General features: G+C 40.0%; 1 protein-coding gene across 6 annotated transcripts in view; it reads left to right on the top strand.

Annotated features, from left to right (window-relative positions):
• The window catches only part of ARHGAP24 (Rho GTPase activating protein 24), a 394,377-nt gene that overhangs the window by 333,033 nt on the left and 36,830 nt on the right, over nucleotides 1–24,514 (top strand). For 5 of the 6 annotated variants that reach the window (XM_060779286.2, XM_060779285.2, XM_060779289.2 and 2 more), the window contains one exon: nucleotides 1,667–1,789. In XM_060779286.2, coding sequence (XP_060635269.1) covers nucleotides 1,667–1,789 — 123 coding nt within the window. Of the gene's footprint in view, nucleotides 1–1,666; nucleotides 1,790–12,721; nucleotides 13,792–24,514 lie in introns of those variants that run through there. The other variant, XM_060779287.2, reaches the window with a different exon arrangement.

Here is a 24,514-nt window from a genome sequence, read left to right on the forward strand (position 1 = left end):
CTTATAAAACATTTTGCAAGGACTGGATTTGGGGTTGGAGTTGAATGGAGTGTAATATGTCCTTCACAAGGAGCAGGAAAGTATAGAGGACACATGGGCCATATTCCCTTACAATTCCAAGATGCTGAACAATGTCTGTAGTTATATTTTAGGACAATAAACACTAAATAACAGTAATGACAATACTTAAAGCCAAACAAGCAAAAACAAAATAAAGATATGTGCATATTGCCTGGAATTCCTTACCATGTTCTGGGAGTTGTGGTCCAAAAGGAGCCACTTTCCTTGTTTTATTTAAATCATTGTTTTTCTATCACTTATGGTTCAGGCAAATATCTACTACAGTATGTGTTGGTATGGGAGGCCAGAAAATCAGAAGGCATGGACAGGGTTCATTAAATTCTGCACATGGTCACAACTATATTAAGGGCTACAACCCTGTGTAGATTTCCTGTGGTAGATTTCCTATCTGACTCTTTGTCAGAACAGGATAACCATTCATAGTGCTAGGAATAAAAGTTTGGAGGCTTTTCATTTACTGCTTGGGCTACACATATAAAGCTCCAGTATCACCATGTTGTACATTGTTGATCTGAATAAACATCCAAAGACCAAAAGATGGGACACCGTCTCTATTGAGAAAGATAAAGTACTGCCTAAAAGAAGTCGCTTAGTGGCCAATTGTGCTTATCGCCCCTTTCTCCCTCTGTCAGCTGTCCTCTGGAGCCAGCACTGGCTAATGTTCCTGGCAGGATGACAGAGCAGGATATTGCTAGATAATCTGTAAATCACACCTCAGGCAGCTCTAGCCATTAGCGTTTTTGCTCTTTTCTGGGAATGCCATTTGTGTACTCATCTCCTGCAGTTCTTTATAGCAAGTTTTAAGATGAGTCTTGAAATCAATTTGCTCTGCATGAAGTATTTCATAGCACAGGGATGGTGGCAGGGAGGGAGATATGCAACCCATGCAGCCCTTAAGGCTGTTTTTGTGGCCCACACTGTATTTTCCAATATTTTTCAGAAAATATTTTTAATTTTTGTAAAAATTCAAAATGTCTCCCACAACATCTAGGAGCAGGGAAGATGAGAAGTTCTGCCATACTTTGGTCTCCTGGAAGTTATTTCTAGACCTACTACACTCCTAAGGGTCATACTTGTTCTCTAAAATACATAGGGAAATTTGAGTTTTAGAAATAAAAATGTGTAAATGGAACCTGCTTTCCAAGACCTGTGCACATACACAGGATATTTGAGAGCTGTGAACATATACAGGATATTGGGTAATATCTCACACTTATCATAGGCAGAATTTCATAGAGTGAGTACCTTCTACTCTTAACTGGCTACTCTGTAAAGCATGCCCCCCTTATATGTAATTTGGATAGTTTCTTTAAAGTTCAGACTGATTTTCAGAGTGGTTTCCGTATGATGCCCTATTGACATGGGAACTACCAGCCACCACTGAAGAAAGAATAAAGAAACATGTTGATACAATATCATCTATTGTTCATGTTGAAAAAAAGATTTGCTATTCATGAAGGGATTGTGCTAACACTTAATCCACTCATCTGTGATCTTGTAGTACTTGCTTCATAGTGTCTAATAGCTTTTGTGAAACAAATTGGGTGGGAGCAAGTATCATAGTCTTTGTCCTCTTGTCTTCTAGGAGGAGACAGAGAGCGGATGACAGCCAACCATGAGACATACCTTCTTATGGCCAGCACTCAGAATGACATGGAGGACTGGGTGAAATCTATCCGCAGGGTGATATGGGCACCTTTTGGAGGCGGTGAGTAAAGCTGTTAAAATCTGTAAGAGAGAGAAACCATAATGTAGGTTTAGTTTATTCCATTTCAATGTAAAGTGAAAAGAATATTAGAAATATATTTGGATAAAAGTGTTATTGACCGTGGCAAACCCCGATGAGCAGAATCCAGGACCGACAAGGATCCTTGCAGCTTGGTACTTATCCTACACAAAATCCACAAATGTTGTGTGTGCAGAAAACAATATTTTTCTGCCCAGAAAATCCAGTTTTTGAAAGAAAAATGCTAAAGTTATCATCATACCCCCCATTTCTCTGTTGAATGTTTCTATGTTGAATGTTTTTATATTGTGTAAATGCTATTTTAGATAGTAAGTCGCTCGGAGCACCTTGGTGGAGAGCGACTAATTAAGAAATAAAGTGAAGTGAAGGGAAGTGTATTATTGTGAACATTGGGACAATGAAGAAACTAACAGGAATGCTTTTTTATTTGAAATGGGGTGCTGGATAAAAGTTTCACAGATAGTGTAGAGCAGCAGTTTTCAAAGTTGCTCTGTGGAGCCCTTGGGGACTTGTGCAGCAATCTGAGGGGCTCTGTTCTTCTGCCCTCTCCCTCCCCCTCCAAGCTTTCCCTCCTCTTTCCTGATCCTCCCATCCTCTCCCCCAAAAGCCCTTTTCTCTCACTTCCCTCACCCCAAAGGCCTTTTCCCTTCACCTCCCTTGTTTCCCAGATCCCTTCCCCACCATCTTGCTTGCTTCCAAAACCCTATTTCCCTCCCACCACTCAGAGAATGCTTTGATTGTGCTTTTCCTGCATGACTGAAAGGGGGTTGTACTGGATGGCCTCTGGGGTTCTTCTTCTTCTTCTTCTTCTTCTTCTTCTTCTTCCTACTACTACTACTACTACTACTACTACTACAAAGGCAAGATGGCCATCTGTTGTGGGGTGCTTTGATAGTACATTTCCTGCAAGGCAGAAGGGGGTTGGACTGGATGGCCACTGTGGTCTTCCACTGAAATGCTATTATGTTTATGTTGGTCAAAATGTTTGCCCATGCCTGATATATTTGCATCATATATAATATCTGTAATATAATATATAAACACTGGGGCTCCATGAGAAACCTTTGCTTCAAAAAGGGCTCTGTGACTGAAAAAGTTTGAGAAGCTCTGGTGCAGAGTGCTGAAAAGTCAAATAAATGCCCCCTAAAACAAATGAAGACTGAACTCTCCCTGGAAGCAGAAATGACTTAAAGTGAGAATGTCATTGATGATTTAATAGGAAAGACGATAATCTTTGATAAAGTAGAAGACAGTAGGAAAAGAGAAACACTGCCTTACAGATAATGAGACTCGATCAAGGAAACCACAGCCCTTGGTCTGTAAGACCTGAGCAAGGTACTGGGTGACTTAAAGGTCATTCATGGGTTGTTTGATTTGATGGGTTAACAACAACAAAAAAGGGTTATTGTAGGCAATGCTATCCTGCTGTAAATAGAACAATTTCCCTATCTTAAGAATGGAAATGAATGAGAAATTTGTTGGGCTTGCAGTTCAATACAAGCACTCTCAATTGGCATCTCCCAAGTCTAAGCTTTGATCAAAACACAGCTCAGTAATGAAATCTGCACACTTCTGAGGTGTTTGATGACTTGGGGAAATGCGTTCCTAAAAACAGTGTATTTTTATATGTTTATAAAATGTACACATTTAGAAATGTACATAGATAACATATCCAACACAAAAATACACCACTGAACACAAATATGTGAGGGGAAGGCTAATGATGCAGTGCAAACCATCGTCAGAATGAATTTGAAAAATGAGATCCGTGATAACATTCAGATTGAAAGATTCACCCATCCTATATAGAGATCACATATTCAGACCTAATATCCATCAGAAGCCCTGCAGGCACAGAACTAGTATTTGTAGTGTAGATTCCTAAGCAGCTATCTGAAACAATATTATTTCCAAGATGATGCTCTTTTCAGTTGACAAATGATTAGTCATGTCATGATCTTTCACCTTACTTCATATGTGATGCTGGGGTTGGTTATATGATCAAGTACCCTCTCAGCCTAAATTGTTTTTCTCTCATTGCTGGACCCATATCATTACACAAAGGAAAAGAACAGTTTATATACAAGCAAAATTGATTGTAACTCAAAATAAAAACAATATCTTGATAACTATGCTCAGATGGATATTGTTACAGAACCCTTTTCAGACCTGTGCATGCAATATTCGTGGATCTAGCATGTTTGCTCTACTGTTTGGTGTTGTCTGAAGATAATATGTATGTACTACACATATCCCAATAATTATTTTAGCCCTCACAAAGATCAAGTAAATCAGAGCAGAACAGGATTATGATAAACCCTTGGTATCCACTGGGGTTTGGTTCCAGGAACCTCATGGATACCAAAATCCATGGATGCTCAAGTCCTATTATATATAAATACAGGCATAATAAAATGGCATCCATTAAATGAGTGATGGAAAAAGACTGAGAATCTGTAGTGGCAGAAGGTTACAGCAGGGTATGCCTAGACATCAGTGTAGTGCTTGACATGCAACAAAATCAAGGTTTGCTTTTTGAATTTTTCCTCCAATTTTTTCAAGTCATGTGCACATTTAGAAATGTACATAGATAACATATCCATGTAGAAAATATGTGGATAACCTGTGGATATGAAGGGCAGAGAGTGTTCTTATAATAGGTTTTGTGTTTTGCATTCTTGTCTTACTGCCAAGTATCAAGGTTTGGGGAAGAACGACCTCTACTTTCCAGCTGGGGTTCCACTAGACAACTGTGTAAAAGCAGCAGTGATCTCTGTATCAGCAGGATAGTGAATCCCTTCCAGGCTGTATTCCAAAATTTTGGACTAGGCTCAATGCTGGATCCTCTCCCTGCAAAATAGACCCAACATCTAGGATAGCTTCTCTAAAGTTTAGACCAAAATCCCAACCAGGTTCATTAGTGGTATCAGCGTTACCAGCTGCTACTGTGTAAAGCTAAAGAAAACAGAATTTCTGGCTTCTTCCCAATAATGATTGGCTGTGAAAATCAATGTCTGGCAGTTCACTATCAAAAGTTTGTATTGTGTTTTTGTAACAGAGCTGGAGCGAACAAAAAAAAAAACCCTCTCTGTTTACTGTTGAAAAATTACCCTTTTCACTTATCAATTAGACAATGGGGTGCCTAAGGAAAATCATCATTGTTAACCGAACCTTCATGGGGGACTGCACCACATGTGCACTCCCTAACCAGTATTTAAGGCTGGGAGGTTTTGTTTAGGAAGGGAATTTCAGCCCTTGGCTGATAGTCCCATCCTGTGGCACTGTTTCAGCTGGAGCCCTGCCCAGTATTACCTTTGGATGCGTTGTCAGATGTTTGGGGAAGGAGGCTGCACAGCAGCTGAACAAAGTCTGAAACACATCTGAAAATACATTCTACTTATCTATTAGGAATATGATGTCTGTGCAAAATAAAAACGTAGGAAAAGCCCTCCTTCCCTCAAGAATTTCAGGCTCCAGCTGTGATGACCTATAACTGAGAGTTTAATAACTTTGCTTCGCTCCAGAAGGTCAGATTCTTGTTGGATTTCTCATGGTTCTCAGAAGCTGTTCCTTTCCATTTCAGTGTGTGATACAGCTCACTAGTTGAGGCGTGTGGTGTTAACATGCATTTGATTGGCTTAGGAAGATCCTGCTTTGGGTTTTCAATCCTAGGAAAGTAGAAGAAATTTTACTTCATGCCCTGTGTCAATGTTGGCAAGCATATTACAGTAAAGAGATTTTTTCCCCCTTGCATGCTTTCCCTACACCTTTCCAGACATCACAATGGTGACCTTGGGCTAGATATTCATTCTTCCAGATCTACACTGCCAAATAATGCAGTTTGAACTGTATTATATGGTCTTTGTAGACCAGGCATGGGCAAACTTCAGCCCTCCAGGTGTTTTGGACTTTAACTCCCACAATTCGGAATTGTGGGAATTGAAGTCCAAAACAACTGGAGGGTCGAAGTTTGCCCAGGCCTGATGTAGACTCACATATTTCATTTTAAAGCAGTTTAAACTACTTTATTTGGCAGTGTAGATCCAACCTCTCTCTCTTTTTATGCCTAACCTATTTCACAAGGTTGCCATCAAGATTAAAGGGGGTGGACTGTTTAGACTACCACCACTATTGATCTCTGCCACCACAGCTGCATTGTTGGTCAAATTGCATAAGTGGTGCCAATGTGCCTATTTTTGCACACCTATACAACCAGGAAGAAAGAACAGCCTTCAATACCCAAGACAAGAGATAGGGCTGCTTTTGTACCAGAGCAGGCAGATGGCTTCCAGATTGTCACCAGTGAGGAGCTGGGAGCAGAGCTACTCCTGGAAGCTTCCTGCTGCCTTTTTGCACTGGAACAATGAAGACATTGTGAAAGAACATATAGAATGGATCGTTCTGCAATGCCTAAAAAAGGATTTTCATTAACACAAGCAGGATTCATGTCAGGATAAGGCACAACTACCCTGTATATCTTCCTTCCCCTTTTATCATCCCAACAGTACTGCATGATAGGTTAGGCTGACAGACAACAACTCATCCAGTGGCAATAATCAAACCCTGTGTATGGGCAGCAGTGAATGCAATGGTACATTTTGTACTGTGGATGCTACTTCTGACAATCTTCATAGCTATATTTCCAAGTCAATCCAAAAATGCTGACATTTGTATTGACATACATACATGTGTATAAATATGTAAGTACATAGGATGGAGACCTGAGTGATTCTGAATAATGCTATAGTTATATACAGAGCCATTTACCACCTCCTAGATGTACTATACTGTGGCCTTTGGGCAGAAAGGGATGTCTTAGGGCCCTTCCACCCAGATTATCAAGGCAGATAATCCACAATATCTGCTTTGAACTGGGTTATCTAAGTCACACTGCCATATAACCCAGTTCAATGTGGATTTTATACAGCTTTGTGGAAGGGGCCTATTTTCCCATGCAGTGATCAACTCAGCTATTCAGATGTCCATAGGACCCCAGAGGATGTCAGAAAATCAAGTAATAATTTCCCTACTTTTGAAGGTTTTTGTAAACAGAGGCTGTATGCCAATCTGTTGGGGGTGCTTTGATTGTTTATTACTGTTTGGCAAAATTGAGTTGGACTGGGTTCTCTCTCTCTGATTCTATGATTCTGCTATTCATTCTCTTCCAGGTTCAAATGGCCTTTGGTGAGGGCTTCAGAGGCAGTATGGCACAGAGCCTTTGGGTCATCATAGAGGGAGAAAATTCCAAACCTTCACAATAACCAAAACAAAGATAGTTAACTTATGCATTGCTTATACTCATAACAGGATTTCAGCCATACATATTGAAGAGGAGCAGCAATCCTACTTTTAGGATCATTTGGCATGGAATTATGGTTTTTGTTTTACACATGTGTAAGGGACATTTTAGCCCATCAGAGAATGCCCTAAATTCATTCGAGGTTCTAGAAGTAGAATTGCACGCAAATGTAGTTCCTTTTCTAGGACCTAGTTACATGGTACACTACATAGATGTACATGGCATATTGCAAATGTCTGTAAATGCATATTTAATTGTGGATTTAGTTGAACCTTTGGCGTATTAATTAAAATGAGCTTTGAGGTACACCTGGACTAGCACCTGACAAGGAATTGTACGTGCATGATGCTTGCATTTTGTTAACTGAGGACACTATAAATTATCTGAAAGATGTCCAGGTCTTTTTAGAAAGTCACTGTTGAGTCACCATCTTGGAGAAACATGGAAAGAAGCCACTGTCAGACAGCAGCACTAATGCCAGTTTTGAATATAGTAGCTTTTAGTTGTGTCATATTTCTCTTATAATGGGTGCCTCTTGGCAGAAGGCCTACATTTCATTAGGAATATTAAAACATATCCTGGGGTGGACCCAAAAGAGAGAGAGCGGAAAGTATTTGTTTATTTTACTTTGTGCCATTCCCTCCTGTACACCTTGCAAATGTTTGCTGATACCCCACAGTGCCCACTTAGCCACAAATGCCTAACTAGAAATCCATAACTAGGAAGTGTCTCCTGAACTGATCTTCTATACCAGCCTTAATCTTATTTCTGTTGTATATCAGAATCCTAAGTAATATTTTATTTAATGGAACTTTATGTATACTTAGCTAGGGAGAAGAAGGGTTACAAAACCCTCTTACTGAATTTAGAAGATGTTTATTGGGACACTGAGAAAGAGTACCTGGTACAAATCAGCACTCGCATGGCAGGGGGTGACCCACGTGGTCTCTTCCAACTTTATTATTTTATCATTGTATGATTAGAGTGTGGTGCACATTGGTGCATTGAGCATTCTGACAACTCTGCTACTGGTAACATAACAGCAGTCCTTTATCGGATGTGAACATTACGAAACTGACTAATTGTAGTCCCTGAAATGTAAGTTCACTTAAAAGACAAAACTCTCATAGATGATTCCAGTTGTCAAAATCATCTTCACCGTCATTTATATCCCACATTTTCTCCAGTTTGTGCCTTAAAGTAGTTTACACCAGATTAAAAACATACCATATTTATTAAAATCTAATGCACATTGTACAAGGCTCATCTCACTTAAATAATCAGTCTTAAAATGACTGTTGAATCCTTAACACGTTTGGGAGAAAAATTGTGATCATGGCAATAGTGCCATGGTTGTAAATACATAGTACAAGTTGAGAAACCTTAATTGGAATTCAAAAATCTGAAATAATCCAAAATTTTCCATATTCATGGCTAAGAACTGACACTTGTGCTTTCTGGTGGTTCAATGTACACAAAATTATTTCATTGTCTAAAGCAGGGGCCCTCGAACTTTTTAAACAGAGGGCCAGGTCAAAGACTCTCAAACTATTGGAGGGCCAGATTATAATTTGAAAAAAAATGAATAAATTCCTATGCACACTGCACATATCTTATTCGTAGTGCAAAAACACTTAAAACAATAAATAATTAAAATGAAGAACAATTTTAATAAATATAAATTTATTAGTATTTCAATGGGAAGTGTGGACCTGCTTTTGGCTGATGAGATAGGATTGTTGTTGTTGTTATTGTTGTTGTTTTGTGTTTTCAAGTCATTTCAGACTTTGGTTGACCCTGAGTGAGGTAAATGACCTTGGAGGGCTGCATCCGGCCCCCGGGCCTTAGTTTGGGGACCCTTGGTCTAAAGTAACTTTCAGGCTGTGTGTATAAGGTGCATAAGAAACAGCCAGATTGCTCACTGGAGGCAGAGTACAGGGAGCATACTACCCCCTGTTACAATAGCAGACTGGCTGTCAGTCTGCTATCGATTACAATTTAAAGTGCTGGTTTTAGCCTGTAGAGTCCAGCTTACTCCAAACATATCTCCCTCTATGATCAACCTTGGAGGTTAAGGTCATTGGGAGAGGCCCTGCTCTCAATCCCGCCACCTTTGTATGTGAGTCTGGCAGGGATGAGGGACAGGGTCTTCTCGGTGGTGACCTCCCATCTGTGGAACACAATCCCATCAAAATCAGGCCAGCCCCCTCTCTCCTATCTTTCAGGGAGAAATTGAAATCCTGGCTGTGGGGCCAAGCTATAAGTGTCTGTTCTTAGGCACCACATGTCATTAATTTGATGAAGTGAATTTGATGTATGAAAGTTTATGCTACCAAATTCTTTCGCTGTTGGTCTCGAAGATGATACAAGATCCTGTTTGCCTATTGATCCAGAATATCATGACATACCTTTGAATACAGATGAGTTACACATGCGTAACTCTATGCAATTTCAATGGCACACAATGGCAGTGGTTCTCAGCGTGTGGGTCCCCAGATGTTTTGGCCTTAAACTCCCAGAAATCCAAATAGCTGGTCAACTGGTTGGAATTTCTGGGAGTTGTAGGCCAAAACACCTGAGGACGCAAAGGTTGAGAACCATTGGTTTAGGACAAGCATGAATCTCCTGGCCTTACTCCACGCATTCCTTTGACATGGAGAAGAGTTTTCAACACTTTTCATGCTGCAGATCTTGATAACAATCTTTTTCTTTTCTTTTTTATCCTTATTTTGATCTTTGGCCTCATCTGATCTCTGACCTCACTTGGCCATTTTTCTGTTTCATTATACTGTTGTAGTGAGCTATATGATTTTATCAATGATGTCACAATTCTACATCTGCTATGGTGATATCATATGCTGGTTCAAGGCCACAGCTGTGAACTCTGAAATCAGATAATGAGGGAAAAAATGATGATGGGATGTACCAGTCAAGTAATATGAATATTCATATTATTTAGATGTGTGGGGAGGGGGTTGGGGATGGATGGTAATTTGTTTGCATCAATTGTGCCTCTTGCAAAGCAAATATTTAATTCCTCCAACTAAGACTTGGGTATTGATATAACATTTTGAACTCTTTGAACATTCTTTTCCTTTCTATTTGGTATCACGCAGGAGAGACTTCTAAGAAATGTTTGCCTGTTTTTATTGAGTTGTAAATATTAAACATGTATTTTTTTCTTTTAAAAAAATCTATAATCTGCCTAGGCTTCATTGGCTTGGATCCTATCAGATGTAGAATAATTGAAATTCTGTGTAATCTGGGGTTCTTCACAACATTTTTGAACTCTCCATGTCCTTAAAATGAACATGTTAATGTCATGTGTGAACAGAGGGTCCTTCCAGAGATGTCCTATATCTCAGGATCTGATCCCAGGTTTTTTCTTTAAACTGGATTATATGAGTCCCCACCGCCAGATAATCTGGGATCAGGAGGCCAGTAGCCAGGATTTTGATTCGGGGGGGGGGGGGGGGGGGGCTGAGTCTGAGTGAAAGAGGGTCTACCCTAGCAAACATTTTGTATCATTACCCCAATACCCCCATGCATATGGGATATATTGAGAATGGTGATCAGATCATGATATGAATGAACATAACAGTTTAAATAATGTACCAGTAAGGCCTTTTCGCAGACCACCATGAGAATTTTGGGGAGGGGGGGGGTTAAGCCCCCCAAGCCCCCCCCCCCCTGGCTACATGCCTGTCTGGGATAAACAGAAAACCTGGGATCATATCCTGGGATATAGGGCCTCTCTGGAAGGACCCTAAGAGAAGTATTTAGCTGCTGAAGGACATTTATGGAAGTCCACCTTCAGTATGTTTGAGTAATGGTTTTGAGGGTGTTCTGTACTATTTTGATGCTTTTACTATTACTATTAATTGTTCCTGTTAATTGTTACAGGAACTACATAATTGCTATTACTACACAGAAACCTCTTAAAAGGCAAATGTACAAGGCAACCTATATATGTAACATGAATAGTATCCAGTTCTCATTGTATCTAGCCAGACACCCATTAGCATGCTTGGACTATTTTGCTAATCCACCAAAGCCATTCTTTTAACCCTTCTGTGTATATGCAGTAGATTTAGGGGTGGTCTTATAGTTATGGAACTGTGGCAGGCACATGTTGTGTATGCCAAACTTTATGTGCAGTGAAAGTGCAGTGAAAATATCAGGAACAGATAACAGCAAAGACCTTGAAGGACAGCTGTTAATCCAACAAATCAATATTAGCTCAGTTGAATGGGTAGCGCAACTTGTTATAAAATAGCTTCTTATTTTAATGCATTTTGTCCTCCACAGAATCTTTTTTTTTTAAAAAAAAAAAACCAAAACAAATAAGTACTGTACACTCCTTAGGGCAGGAATGAAATGGAATTTCATTGAAGTCTAAAAGTATTGAGAAGAGTCACATTTTTACACCACCAGAAACTTGTTCACTTCTCCTTGGATTTCACACATGAGCAAGGCATGACATAAGTTCCTAACAATTGATATGTCTAAAATATAAATGACTGAAAAGTTCTCAATTGGAAAAATGTGCAGAAACATCCTTTTAAAATGGAGGTACGTTTATTTTTTTTAATTTCAAAATGCACAAATTAAAAACAACGCTGCATTCTTGAAAGAAAATGCAGTCTCGGAACGTAATGCAAAACAAGGGTGGGAAAGAAATGCATGGAGGATTTGTAGAAATAACACATTCAAGATTGAGGGGGGTTTTTCCTCATCCCTAACCAGTCTTACATTCAAAGCACTGATCACAATTTGACCTACATGACAAACGGTGTCCTGTTATCCATTTGGTGCTTGCCAACCACTGCTTGTACCCCCTTTTTAGCCTCAGAAATATAAAGTTTATCAAGCCTGGGGCAAATCTTCATCCTGGTTGGCTGGTGGGCAGGACTTGGCTTGCTGAGCCAAGACTGCTTTGCAATGGAAATGACTAAACAGGTGCAAGAAAATCCATGGTTCACTACCTATAGGTATGCGTATATATGCATTATGTCCCATTGCCATGGAAGACACATTTGTTGGTTTTATTGGAGTGAATTAGAGGTCTGTGTGACCTTTGGTGGCTTTCAAACATTGGGGGTTGACCTTCTAGCAAGAACACTGGTGTGACAGAAATCACATAGCAGGCCGTTCTGCAAATTATTAACCCGTTTATTAAACTGTGGTGTTAACATGTACCAGCAAGAGAGGGAGGGGGTGAGAAGCTGGCTGGGAACAGATTGCTTATGAATAGGAAAGGTACTGTGAACAGCCTTAACCGCTATGGCAGCGGGGGAACAAAAAACACCAAACCCAATCTCCACACCAACTCTTTGTGCATTTTATTAATTCCCTGATTAGATTTATAAGATGATATTTTTGCTGTTGCCATTGATAAAAGCAAAATCAAGCTTTGATTGCACAGCATGAAAGTAAGGAAAATGGAACTAGAAGGAGGAGGAAAGATTAATGGGATTGTGAGCAAGGGAGGGCGCTGGACACTCATGTGAGAGGCAAAAGGGTTCTTAAGCTGGCACACGTGACAGTTGTTTGAAGTCAACGCAAAGTCAACATGTTTTTAAAAATCAACACTGTCGAAGCTGAGTGAGCTCCCTTTGCCTCCTTTACATTGTTCTGCTTGCACCTGCCGCATGCCTGCGACAGACTTGAGCAGAAGGCAACGGCAGTAGTAGGAGAAGCAGCAGCCGCAGCAGCAACAGCCGTCTTTGAAACACTGCCATTGAGAAGAGTTGGACAGGGAGAATATTGACACCGGCATCTCATGCGCGAGGCGTGGACTCTTCAGCAGAATCCAAGGAACTTCATGGCAACGCTGAGCAGCTGATCCCACTGGGGCTAATGCGTCTGCCAGAAGACTCGGCTGTGGGGAGGGAAGGCAGGAAAGCAACAAATCATCCAGACTATCCAAAGGCGAGACATTTTCTTGCATAATAATTAAAGGGAGAAACAGAAGAGACCCTTTGAAAAGCATCCTTAATGGACAGATGTAGCCTTTTGGGAGATGCTGTCATGATTTTTGTCCCCCCGTTTCCAGAGATAAAAAGGAGTCAGCAAGAGGCGTCCAAGGCAATTCTTTGGTGTCCGTTTTCTTTTTTTGGTCATTGTTCTTATCTTTCGTTGATGCATTGCTATTTGCTGACCTTTCCTATTGGAATCTATGCTCCCTTCCGTACTTGCTCCACCCATACAGTTCCAGCTGAGAGAAGGCGCTCCTCCACCTAGCCCCATCCACAGAATTCCCCCCACTATGGATGACGTACCTTTCCGCTGAAATTACTTTGTCATAAGATGCCATTGCCGATGCTCAAGAGGAAATAAAATTGCAAGCTCAAGGAGAAGGAGCACGGAAAAGGGGGCGGGGAGACCCGAAAGCATTAGCAAAAAAGGGATGTTGACATCTTTTCTCCAGAAAGCCAAATTGTACCATTAAAAAACCACAGTAATTGATAGGAATGATTGATTGCCGTGTGCCATCTAGAAGTGGCTTTTGACACATGCTGTGGAGTTGCAACCATTTCCCAGGCCTGCATGATGCCTGAAGACAGGAATACGGGGGTCCGGGCTTCAGGTCCTTTGGCGTCATCCCCCTTTGTTCCGAAAACTACCTACAGAAGAATTAAGCGGTGTTTTAGTTTCCGCAAAGGTAGGTGCACAGTTTGACACTCTCATCTTCTTGTACTTTCAGAGCCTTTTCTTATGTATGGTTTGGCTTTTTTTTTTGGGGGGGGGGGTGAGCAAGAAAGCCCATTGCATTTTGAATGGAGATGTCAGAAGGAAAGGTCAAGAAATAATAAAAGGTATCGGCATTTGCTAGGCTGAATTTATTTGTCTTTGATTTATTGTTGTCAGATTGCTATTATTTCTCCTCTCTGGTTTGCAACCCGTGACTGGATATAAAAGCAGTGCAAATGGTTTTGAATAGGGAATTGCAGGGCATCTGAGCTAGTGAAATAAATCAGCCATCAAACACACCCACCCCAAAACTCCTGGTTCCACTTAAGAAAAGAAGTTGCCAGAGAGATTTCTTGAATAAGGCTAGTGGGGCTAGAAATTTAGTCAGTTGGGTTTTAAAATGCCTGGTGAGCCAAAGGTTTGCAGTATGCACAACCTGGTCCTTTCTCTATTTGCATTTGGACTTGTATTTTGTCTTTGCATGAATTTGATTTATGCTTATTTTCAATGATTTACTTTCTTACTTGTCTTGTGCAGTTCATATGTCCATTTCACATGCAGAAACTAGAGTCTAACTCCTCACTTTTCTTCCAGAAATACAATGCTTTTAGTAGACACTATATTATATTCAGATGCATTGATGTCTAGCTGAGCTGGTGTCAGTGGGGAAAAAAAACTATAGCTTTCTGAAGGATTCTAGGCTTGTTAGGTATAAGGAGATAGGAAAAGCCTCAGATGGATCGATATAACATGTCTCCTGGAAACACATTGAATACAGCATGGGGCTGATAGTCCTCCCAAAATGAGTGTTCCCAGCATCCCCTATTGTGACATCATACTTTAGACCACAGAGGTTTTGCTGTGGTAGCTATAATGAATCTTCCTGTTCGGAAGTAGTATATCTTTCAGTGGACAGGGTTGTAAAATATTTATATGCAATCATTCCCAGAAAGATGGAACGTCTTTTCCCCTGTGAGTCAGGAAATTTTAATATAGATAGATAGGTGGTGAAGGGGAGAATTCGATTGGGTCCCAACATGAGTCAGAGGTGGCTTTGTGTGACCTCCTTCCTCCTAGCCTTACATTTTTGTTATTTGGTTTATTTCCACTGGGAGCCACCCTGTAGATAAATCATGGGTTATGAGTCAGCTTCCTAATTACTTAACTCAGTAGCTATACATTCTGGAGGTGGCAGGAGAAGGCAGATATTATCCTGTGTGTCACTATGTGTGTTGGTCATTTCTCAAAAGGAAACTTTTCATTTTATTTATCACTTTAAAAATGTGACTTCTTTGGGTTAGACAGCATTGTGCAATGTTGACTATGTAGACTTGCTAATGAGCTATTCAGACATTTGTCAGAAGCACATCAGAGGAGAGTTACTTTGGGGACTACAACTTCCCAATTTTTAGTCAGCATGATCACTGAGTGTTGTAATCTGGATGTTCTGATCATGTGTATGGAAGCAATTACCTAGATAAATGAGGTATAGTAATTTCTCCCTCTGAAACTCAAAGAAATATAATGAATTGTCTTAGGAGTCTTTGACTTCCTTGAAATCCATAGAGACATTTTTCCTCTTCCATGTTCACACTGACTTTTACTTTTGGTATAATTCAGTGGTAGCATGACATGTGAAATTAATCTCTAGAATTTTTTTGCTGGCCTCCTTTTGTAAAAACGGCTTCTGTTAATATGTCAATAGACAATTTGCCTGAGCCAAATTAGTCTTGAGTGCCATTTTAGCCACACACATGTCACGGAAGTAAGAAGATCCAAAGCATCTGGTTGTTGGGTTTCAATGGATAATCTTGAGTTGATGTCATCTAGGTTGAGAAATGTTCTTGAGGGCTTTACAGTTCTGTTCATCAGTTTCTGAGCCTTATCCTGATTAGATTGTGGTCCAGAAAGTTAGCCTCAAGTACTGTGGACAAAGTGGTAGTAAATTACTTATTAATACAGGGCATTATTTGATTATCTGGCTTTGGACCTATGCACAATAATCGTCTAATATTTACATATGTTGTTTAATGTTGTTTAATATTTACATATGTTGTTAAATTGTTGTTTAATTGCTTTTAATTGTTGTTGTTGTTTAGGCATGGAAGAATAATAAGACGCCGTGAGTCCCTTTGGGGTGATAAGGGCAGGATATAAATGTTCAATGTATTGTCGAAGACTTTCATGGCTGGAATCACTCAGTTCTTGTGGGTTTTTTCGGGCTATATGGCCATGTTCTAGAGGCATTTCTCCTGATGTTTTGCCTGCATCTATGGCAAGCATCCTCAGAGGTGAGGTCTGCTTTCAGAGACCTCGGAGGTGACTCAGAGGTGAGGTGAGGACCCCCTTTTTCCCAGCTCCAGCAGACCTCACCTCTGAGGATGCTTGCCATAGATGCAGGCGAAACGTCAGGAGAAATGCCTCTAGAACATGGCCATATAGCCCGAAAAAAACCACAAGAACTGAGATATAAATGTTGTTAATAAATAATAAATAAATAATGACGAAGTGCTCATACAGCACCTATTTGAATAGAACAAGATCTGTTTGATCCTGTAGGTCTGTATAATTATAGACCAATATTAAATCTACCATTTCTTTGTATGATATCCTGTGTTGACCCATCTCCAAAAATGGGTCACCACATGAAACCACCATACTACATCATAGCCATTTGGAGTCTCCTTTGCGGAGAGAAAAGGTGGGGCATAAATAAACATAGTAAACAAAAACTGGTTCATAATACATCATATTATCAGATATACCAAGAAGGGGAGAGGAAATCTACACTGTAAAAATCAAATCTGTTTGACAGCATTTTAATTGCTATGGCCCCATGATTTGGAATCCTGACAGTTTTAGTTAGGTGAGGCACCAGCACCCTGTAAGAGAAAGATAAAAATCTTGTAAAATTACAAGTCCTAGGATTGCATAGCAATGAGCCATGACAGTTAAAGTGGCTTCAAACTGCATTAATTCTGCAGTCTAGATGGAGCCTATGATTAGCCTTCTTGACCATTCAGGCCCTTTTGACAAGATAATTAATCAACTCTTTCTGAGCTGTCAAGACAAAATGGAGACATTGCATTGTGAAGGTTGAATTGATGGTTTTAATAAAAAGGATTCATTTGCTAAAGATGTAATTCATCCCTGATTTTCTTTTTGAAGGAAGCAACAAGTCGTTTTACCAGTATTATTCTTTATGACAGAATTTGAAAATACACAGTTTTGGGGTTTAATTCTGCAAAAATTCACACATGGTCATTTTGCACAGAAAACAACAATTTTTTGCACAGGAAACAGCTTTTACTGTGCATAGAATAATATTTCCATGCAAAATGTTTTTTCTGCAGGAAGAAAATCCATTTTCTGCACAGGAAATGCTGTTTTGTGTTCAAAACATCTATGTGTGAATTTAGTGCAGAATAACTCCTAAATTCTGAAGATTCTTGTCAGTTCAGGATTCTTATCAGAATTTCTCAATACCTGAAATAAATATTTTGAACATTTTCCCATATTTTTTCCATCTCTGTCAGTAGGTATTTCTTCAACATCTCAAAAACGTAAACATTGGTTGAGTGTTTGATTTATTTTAACCCCCTTTGCTTTCAAATAAATGTATATGTGCACTGCAAGAAGCCATCCAATATTTTGGAACATGGTGACATCAGCAGTACAAGCTCCCTAAGAATGAGCCTAGGCATTAATATTAACCAGATGAAAGACAATAAGTTGAACATTAATCCAGTATTACTGCTTATTTAGCAAATCCAGACCTGAGCAGACAGGGGCTTGTTCGTTCTCTGAGAGGTTACTCAGAATGAGCAGGGTCATTGCCTGGGGGATAATTGTTGGTCCAGCATTAATGCTTATTTACCAGATGGCTATAGCACTCAGGACTTGTGAGTCAAGGTCTTATAACTATGCCAGCAGAGGAGAAAGAGAAAGAGGCAATGCCAAAAGAAAAGAAGCTGCAGATGTGGCGACAATAGGGGGGACAGCAGCAAAAGCTGTTCTCATCGGAAGATGAAGCTGCCCTGCTGACTCCCAAACTGGCCACGAACCAGCTGGATAACTTTATCTCCTGACAAGCATGGCTTTTGCTGCCATCTCTCTGCAGCTACTACAGTAAAACTAACACAAATGGCCCATATGCTGATGTAAGTCACCAACAGGATTCCAATCTCTTTTTCTAACTCTAGATGGGGGAGACAGACAACTATCAGGGCCATGAGCCAATTATTTGCTCCTGAGACTCTCTGGGACAAAACAGGGTTGCAAAAAAAGGGGATGGTCCACTTCTGTTTTTTGGAATAGATACCTTCTAACGGCCCTTCCTCATAGCCCTATATCCCAGAATATCAAGGCAGAAAATCCCACATTATCTAAGTGTGGACTCAGATAACCTAGTTCAAAACAGATACTGTGGGATTTTCTGCCTTGATATTCTGGGATATAGGGCTATGTAGAAGGGTCCTAAGTGGAATCTGAAAGCTTTAAAATCAACTGATGTGATTATGGATTTCAATGAAAAGCAATCCCTTTCTGTCTGTCTCTCTGACCCCAAAAGGGCAGTCCTTGCAGTGGGTCAAAGATCTTGAAAATAGCCTGGGGAGATCTGATCTCATTTAATATGGCATGAAGTAGCAAAAGGTTCCTTCCCTTCCCTCCTTTTTACAGTAGGGCTGAAGAATCACATGTTCTAGGGACTAAATTGGATCCTACTAGTTCAATATACTTTTGAAGAGTGATGTAGAGGAAAGCCTGCTGGCATGATGAGCAGAAGTCAACTGCTTCTTGTCTGTTGATTTCCACTTTCCAAAGTTTCCCCAGGTAGTCATACCTTCTTTCCCCATTTCCCACTATGACTGTGATTCCCAATCTTTTGAGTGTATTTTCTATTCCGAATTGCCTCCCTGGTGTCTTAATTATTGAAACTCTTTTATGATAAAATAGGGGGTGAGTCTATTTTATTCCCTGTAGTGTGGTTTTGGGGCCCTATCTTTTCTGTATTCGGCTTTGCTCATCAGTGACATGAGCCTGCACCTCAAGAGGATATCAAAAACTTAATTCTGACCCTTTATCCATGTAGAATTCTGTATGCATGTGCATACATATATCCATGTTGAACTCTTACATGTTCATAGGAAAATAATGCAGTCTTTGAAAAGAGCTCATGGCATGTTGTCCACACTACCACTTTTCATATACATATTTTCATAGTGCAGTGTAGCTAAACTATTCCAAATGGCGGTTGTGAAGTATTAAGGGATCTGCCATCTTTGACAAGCATAATGTGAAATCCTTGTAAGCAAATCCAAGATGGTGGCTGGAGATATAGGCATTAGAGTTTGAAAGAAACCAAAGTTTCATTTTTTTTATACAGATGGAGAGTCATGGGGGCATCTATCATATTTGTCTCTTTGCTTGCACACAGCAATCCAAAAATATGACAGTGAGAATGGAACAGAAAGGTAAAGCAGATATAGCAAATGTGTGGTTTCATATAAACAGGGAGGGTGATGGTACTATAAATAAAGCAGCTTTAGAGAACAACTACATGGAAAATGTTTACTAGATTTATATTATAAATATATATCTAGTAAACATTTTCCATGGCTTGCCAAGAAAACCCCCTGATAGCTTCACCTCAGGGTCATCATAAGTTGGAAATGTCTTGAAGGCCTACAACAACAATATAGCTTTTGCTAGCGCATTTCATGGTTGCATGACAATCTATGTCTGCTGAAATTTCCTCTTCTCTTCAAACATTAAATGGGAGGAGAGTTTGATTTCCAATCATTTTACCAATTTGCAAAAATCTATCAAAATTTGCAAATCTCTTCCTCTTTGAGACAGAAAAGAAGTGGAATTATCATCCATCATTAAGTTCAGAGAAGACTAAGACAGGCCAGAAGCACTACCACTGGGTTGTTGTAGGTTTTTTTCGGGCTATATGGCCATGTTCTAGAGGCATTCTCTCCTGACATTTCACCTGGATCTATGGCAAGCATCCTCAGAGGTAGTGAGGTCTGTTGGAACTAGGAAAAAGGGTTTATATATCTGTGGAATGACTAGGGTGAGACAAAGGACTCCTGTCTGTTGGAGTTAGGTGTGAATGTTTCAACTGACCACCTTGATTAGCATGTAATGGCCTGGCAGTGCTCGGGGCAATCATTTGTTGAGAGGTGATTAGATGTCCTTGTTTGTTTCCTCTCTGTTGTTTTGCTGTTGTAATTTTAGATTTTTTAAAATTCTGGTAGCCAGATTTTGTTCATTTTCATGGTTTCCTCCTTTTTGTTGAAATTGTCCACATGCTTATGGATTTCAATGGCTTCTCTGTGTAGTCTGACATGGTGGTTGTTAAAGTGGTCCAGCATTTCTGTGTTCTCAGATAATATGCTGTGTCCAGGTTGGTTCATCAGGTGCTCTGCTATACTGATTTCTCTGGTTGAAGAAGTCTGCAGTGCCTTTCATGTTCCTTGATTCGTGTTTGGGCAATGCTGCGTTTGGTGGTCCCTCTGTAGACTTGTCCACAGCTGCATGGTATATGGTAGACTCCTGCAGAGGTGAGAGGATCCCTCTTGTCCTTTGCTGAACGTAGCATTTGTTGGATTTTCTTGGTGGGTCTGTAGATCGTTTGTATGTTGTGTTTCCTCATCAGCTTCCCTATGCGGTCAGTGGTTTTCTTGATGTATGACAAGAACAATTTTCCTCTAATCAAGGTGGTCAGTTGAAACATGCTAATCAAAGTGGTCAGTTGAAACATTCACACCTAACTCCAACAGACAGGAGTCCTTTGTCCCACCCTGGTCATTCCAGAGATATATAAACCCACTTTCCTAGTTCCAGCAGACCTCACTACCTCTGAGGATGCTTGCCATAGATGCAGGCAAAACGTCAGGAGAGAATGCCTCTAGAACATGGCCATATAGCTTGAAAAAACCTACAACAACCCAGTGATTCCAGTCATGAAAGCCTTTGACAATACATTGAGCACTACCACTGTTTTAGAGTACAGCAGATAAGATCTTGTCTAAGTAGTTAACCACCAATGATGCTGTTGTTTCTTTGACAGCCGGGCTGGGGATGTGTTTTTTAACTCCAAGCCAGCTTTAGGGTAAATTGTAGCAGCCTCAATAGATCTCCCAGCCATGGAACTGAGTTACCTGCAATCACCTGATGACAGCTACTCAGTCCAGTGCTAATGGTATTCTTTATGGGAACACTATGTGTTGTTGTCTGGCATCTGGCTTGCACTTGGCTCCTGTTATGCTCCAGTAGTAACTATTCATGGAATGTTCAGAACTTGGGAAAAAGATTAACTGATGAATTTGCAGACAGTTCATTCCTTACTCACCCCCGCTTTTTAATATATCTGTCCTAGACTTTTCATAAGGAGATGTGATAGTCAACTGCCACCTCCTCCCTGCTTAGTTCAGCAATGAAGTGGGTCTCTCTTTAGAAAGCAACGACAGTGAATGAATACAGTGCCCCATGTTGCTCTCTTTCACAGCTATGTATAAAAGGAAAGTCAGGAATGCAACAAATGCCCCGCCAGTCCTTTTCATCTCAAGCTGCCATTAAGGTAAACTGCACCTTCTGTGTCAAAGAGGTCAATCTACAAGCAATTACCAAGATACCAAACTATTTGTTCTCATTTTTATTTTTTAGAAAAAAATCTTTAAAATGAGAGATTTTGCCATTACATAATGTTCTTGTTATAGGTTGAAAATTAGAACTAGAAAGCATATGAATTTCAAGCTTGTCCATTTTTTTTGTTTGAGACCTCTAGCTTTTGTATCATTCTGTTTTCAGAATAGTTGCAGGTTGTCTCTGAATGTCTGAAAACTTTATATGCACAATTCACCCACCACGTTTGTGGGTTTGACCTTTGCAGATATTATTTTTCATGGATTTGATTAAAATATCCTCTGTAGGGTTCTCTAGGTCCTCCAATGTGATTATATGATTAACTTTCAGCATGAAATAGAAATAGTTTTCTTAGATCTACAGAGACACTCGCTGGAACACCTCAGCAAGTGAGAGTTCAAAAGTGGCAGGCTCAAACCCAGCACCTCAATCCGTGGGTGATACCAGATGAGAGACTCCCCCCTGGGCACACAGAAGACTGGGCGACTTGGAAGGTGCTGAACAGACTGCGCTCAGGCACCACGAGATGCAGAGCCAACCTTCAGAAATGGGGCTACAAAGTTGAATCCACGACATGCGAGTGTGGAGAAGAGCAAACCACTGACCATCTTCTGCAATGCACCCTAAGCCCTGCCACATGCACAATGGAGGACCTTCTTGCGGCAACACCAGAGGCACTCCAAGTGGCCAGATACTGGTCAAAGGACATTTAACCAACTACCAAATGTGCAAAATGTGTGTTGTTTTTTATCTGTTTGTTTGTTTTATTCTATTAGAAATGTAATACAATGTTCTGGTTGCGGATGACACGATAAACAAATAAATAAATAAATAAATAAGCATGAAATTGATCGTGCTGGAGGACTTAGAGATACCTAGAGATGTGTATACTTCCCCACTTTCATGGGGTCTTGCACTTAACCCCAGGAAATGATAGCTGACTGTATACCAAAATCCTAGAGCTATGGCTAATGTCACATGGACCATCAGAGAAACTAGATTTTAGTACTTGACTCCCCTACAGCAACATAACGCCTGCAAATTCATTGAAGGTCCGAGGGTATTTTGAATGGTGTCTACATCAAGCATCTCTTCCTGTTTCTGGAGATGCGGAAGAATGGAAATTCTAGAGTTCGATTTGCATTCCAGATTATTCTGTATGGCTCCCAAAATAGCTAATCAAACTTGTTTACCAATTCCAATCATTGTGTAGCTAGAAAGATGTTGCTCCTGCAAATGTGAACCAAGATTTTTCTATCCTTACTACTCTATGATACAGCTATCCTCAGTGTGTTTATCTCATCTTTCTGACTTTATGCTAGTGGCCATAGCAACAACCTTGGAAAATCTGTTATGTGGATCAATTGGGCATTGTGTGAAAAAGTACTTTCTTTTGTTTGTGTTTGACATACTACGTTTCAGTTTAAGTGATATGGCGTGTATTGTATCTGTACTTTCACTCATAGTTTATTTGCTCACAGAATGGTTTTTTTTAGTGTTGATAATCTCTCTCTACTGAGATAAATCTAGTATCTCAGCCCTGCCCTCCCTTCATGCTTTTAAAGTTGTTTAGTACTGGAGCTATATGGTTTCTTTTATGGTAATGTGTTATTATGCTATAATCTTTGAAGGCACTTGGGAAAAATTGTTGTTTTGTAATTGACTTGCATCCTGCCAGGAATTTCCAACTTCTTAAATTAATTTATGAGACCCAGATAGTCCAGTGGTTTGAGCATTGGGATACAACTCCGAGGAACTGAGTTGAAATCCCTACTTGGTCATGGAAATCCAATGGAACAAGCCATATCCTTTGGCCTAAGGCAAAGGCAACCCTCCTCTCTGAGCAAACCTTGTGAAGAAAACCCTGTGTTAGGGTCACCTTAGGGTCCCCTGAAGTCAGAAATGGCTTGAAGGCACACAACAACAACAACAGCAACAATTTGCAGTTCCATAATTTAGAACAGTGGCATTACACAAGAGCAGGATTCCTGGGAGAGGAAAGTTGATATAGCTGCAACATCTGGACAATTATGCAGGCAGAATGAACAGTTTAGCTTCTGTACAGCACTCATGATCTGCATTGTGCCTTTTACATTGCAGTTTCACACTGTACTTTTTAGTTGTGTATTGTACATTGTGCATTGTACAACAGCAGGCAGTCACTGGCATATGTTGCTCAATGTTTCCATTGCATATGGGGATTGTGTATGTGCAAACAATTATGTTACACCATGAGCTGGTTGAACTGCAGTCTGTGAATGCCCAGGGAATGTGGTGTATCAGGGGCAAAAATCCCCTCATCTGCCAAAATTGTCCATTCCTGCCCTAAGTTATAGCTGTTTAAAATAAATGTGTGTGTGTGGATAGATAGATAGATAGATAGATAGATAGATAGATAGATAGAGACACTGCTGTTACTTTACATGATTACTCATGGTGACTATGTATTATCTTCAGTATGCTTGAGTTTCCCATAGGTATCTAGTTCCCCACTGGGCAAACAGAAAACTGGGTAAAATAGCCCTTTAGTCCAACCCATCACACCTTTTCTTAGAATCAGGGGCAACTGGTGGCTTTGGTATCTGCTCTTAGCTTTAGTTAGATATTCAAGATGATGAAATCAATAATGGAAAATTGAGACAAGTGTAGAGGGAGAAATAATATTTTAAGCTACTCACTAAAATAGTTAAAACCCACATTAATTGTGTAGTTGGGTGGTTGAGAAATCATGATGAAAAGCACCCTCAACTGATCCTTAGGACTTACTGTATGTAAAATTAGCATATGTTAATTTTGCACAGGAAACAGCATTTTCTATAAAGAAACATAGAAAAAAGTTTCATGCACAGAAAATGCTATTTCTGTGTAAATCAACCATGTGAATTTTGCACACTGAAATACCATTTGCTATAGAAAAATGATGTTCTCTTTGCAAAACAACCATAAGATGAAGCCATGGCAGTCAGAGCACTGCAATCTTATAGTATAAAGTAGTATAGTATAAAGAGCTCCTGGATTCCATCTAACAATTTAATTTAACA

The sequence above is a fragment of the Anolis sagrei genome, chromosome 5, assembly GCF_037176765.1.
Source record: "Anolis sagrei isolate rAnoSag1 chromosome 5, rAnoSag1.mat, whole genome shotgun sequence".
In the NCBI taxonomy this organism is placed as follows: Eukaryota; Metazoa; Chordata; class Lepidosauria; order Squamata; family Dactyloidae; genus Anolis; species Anolis sagrei.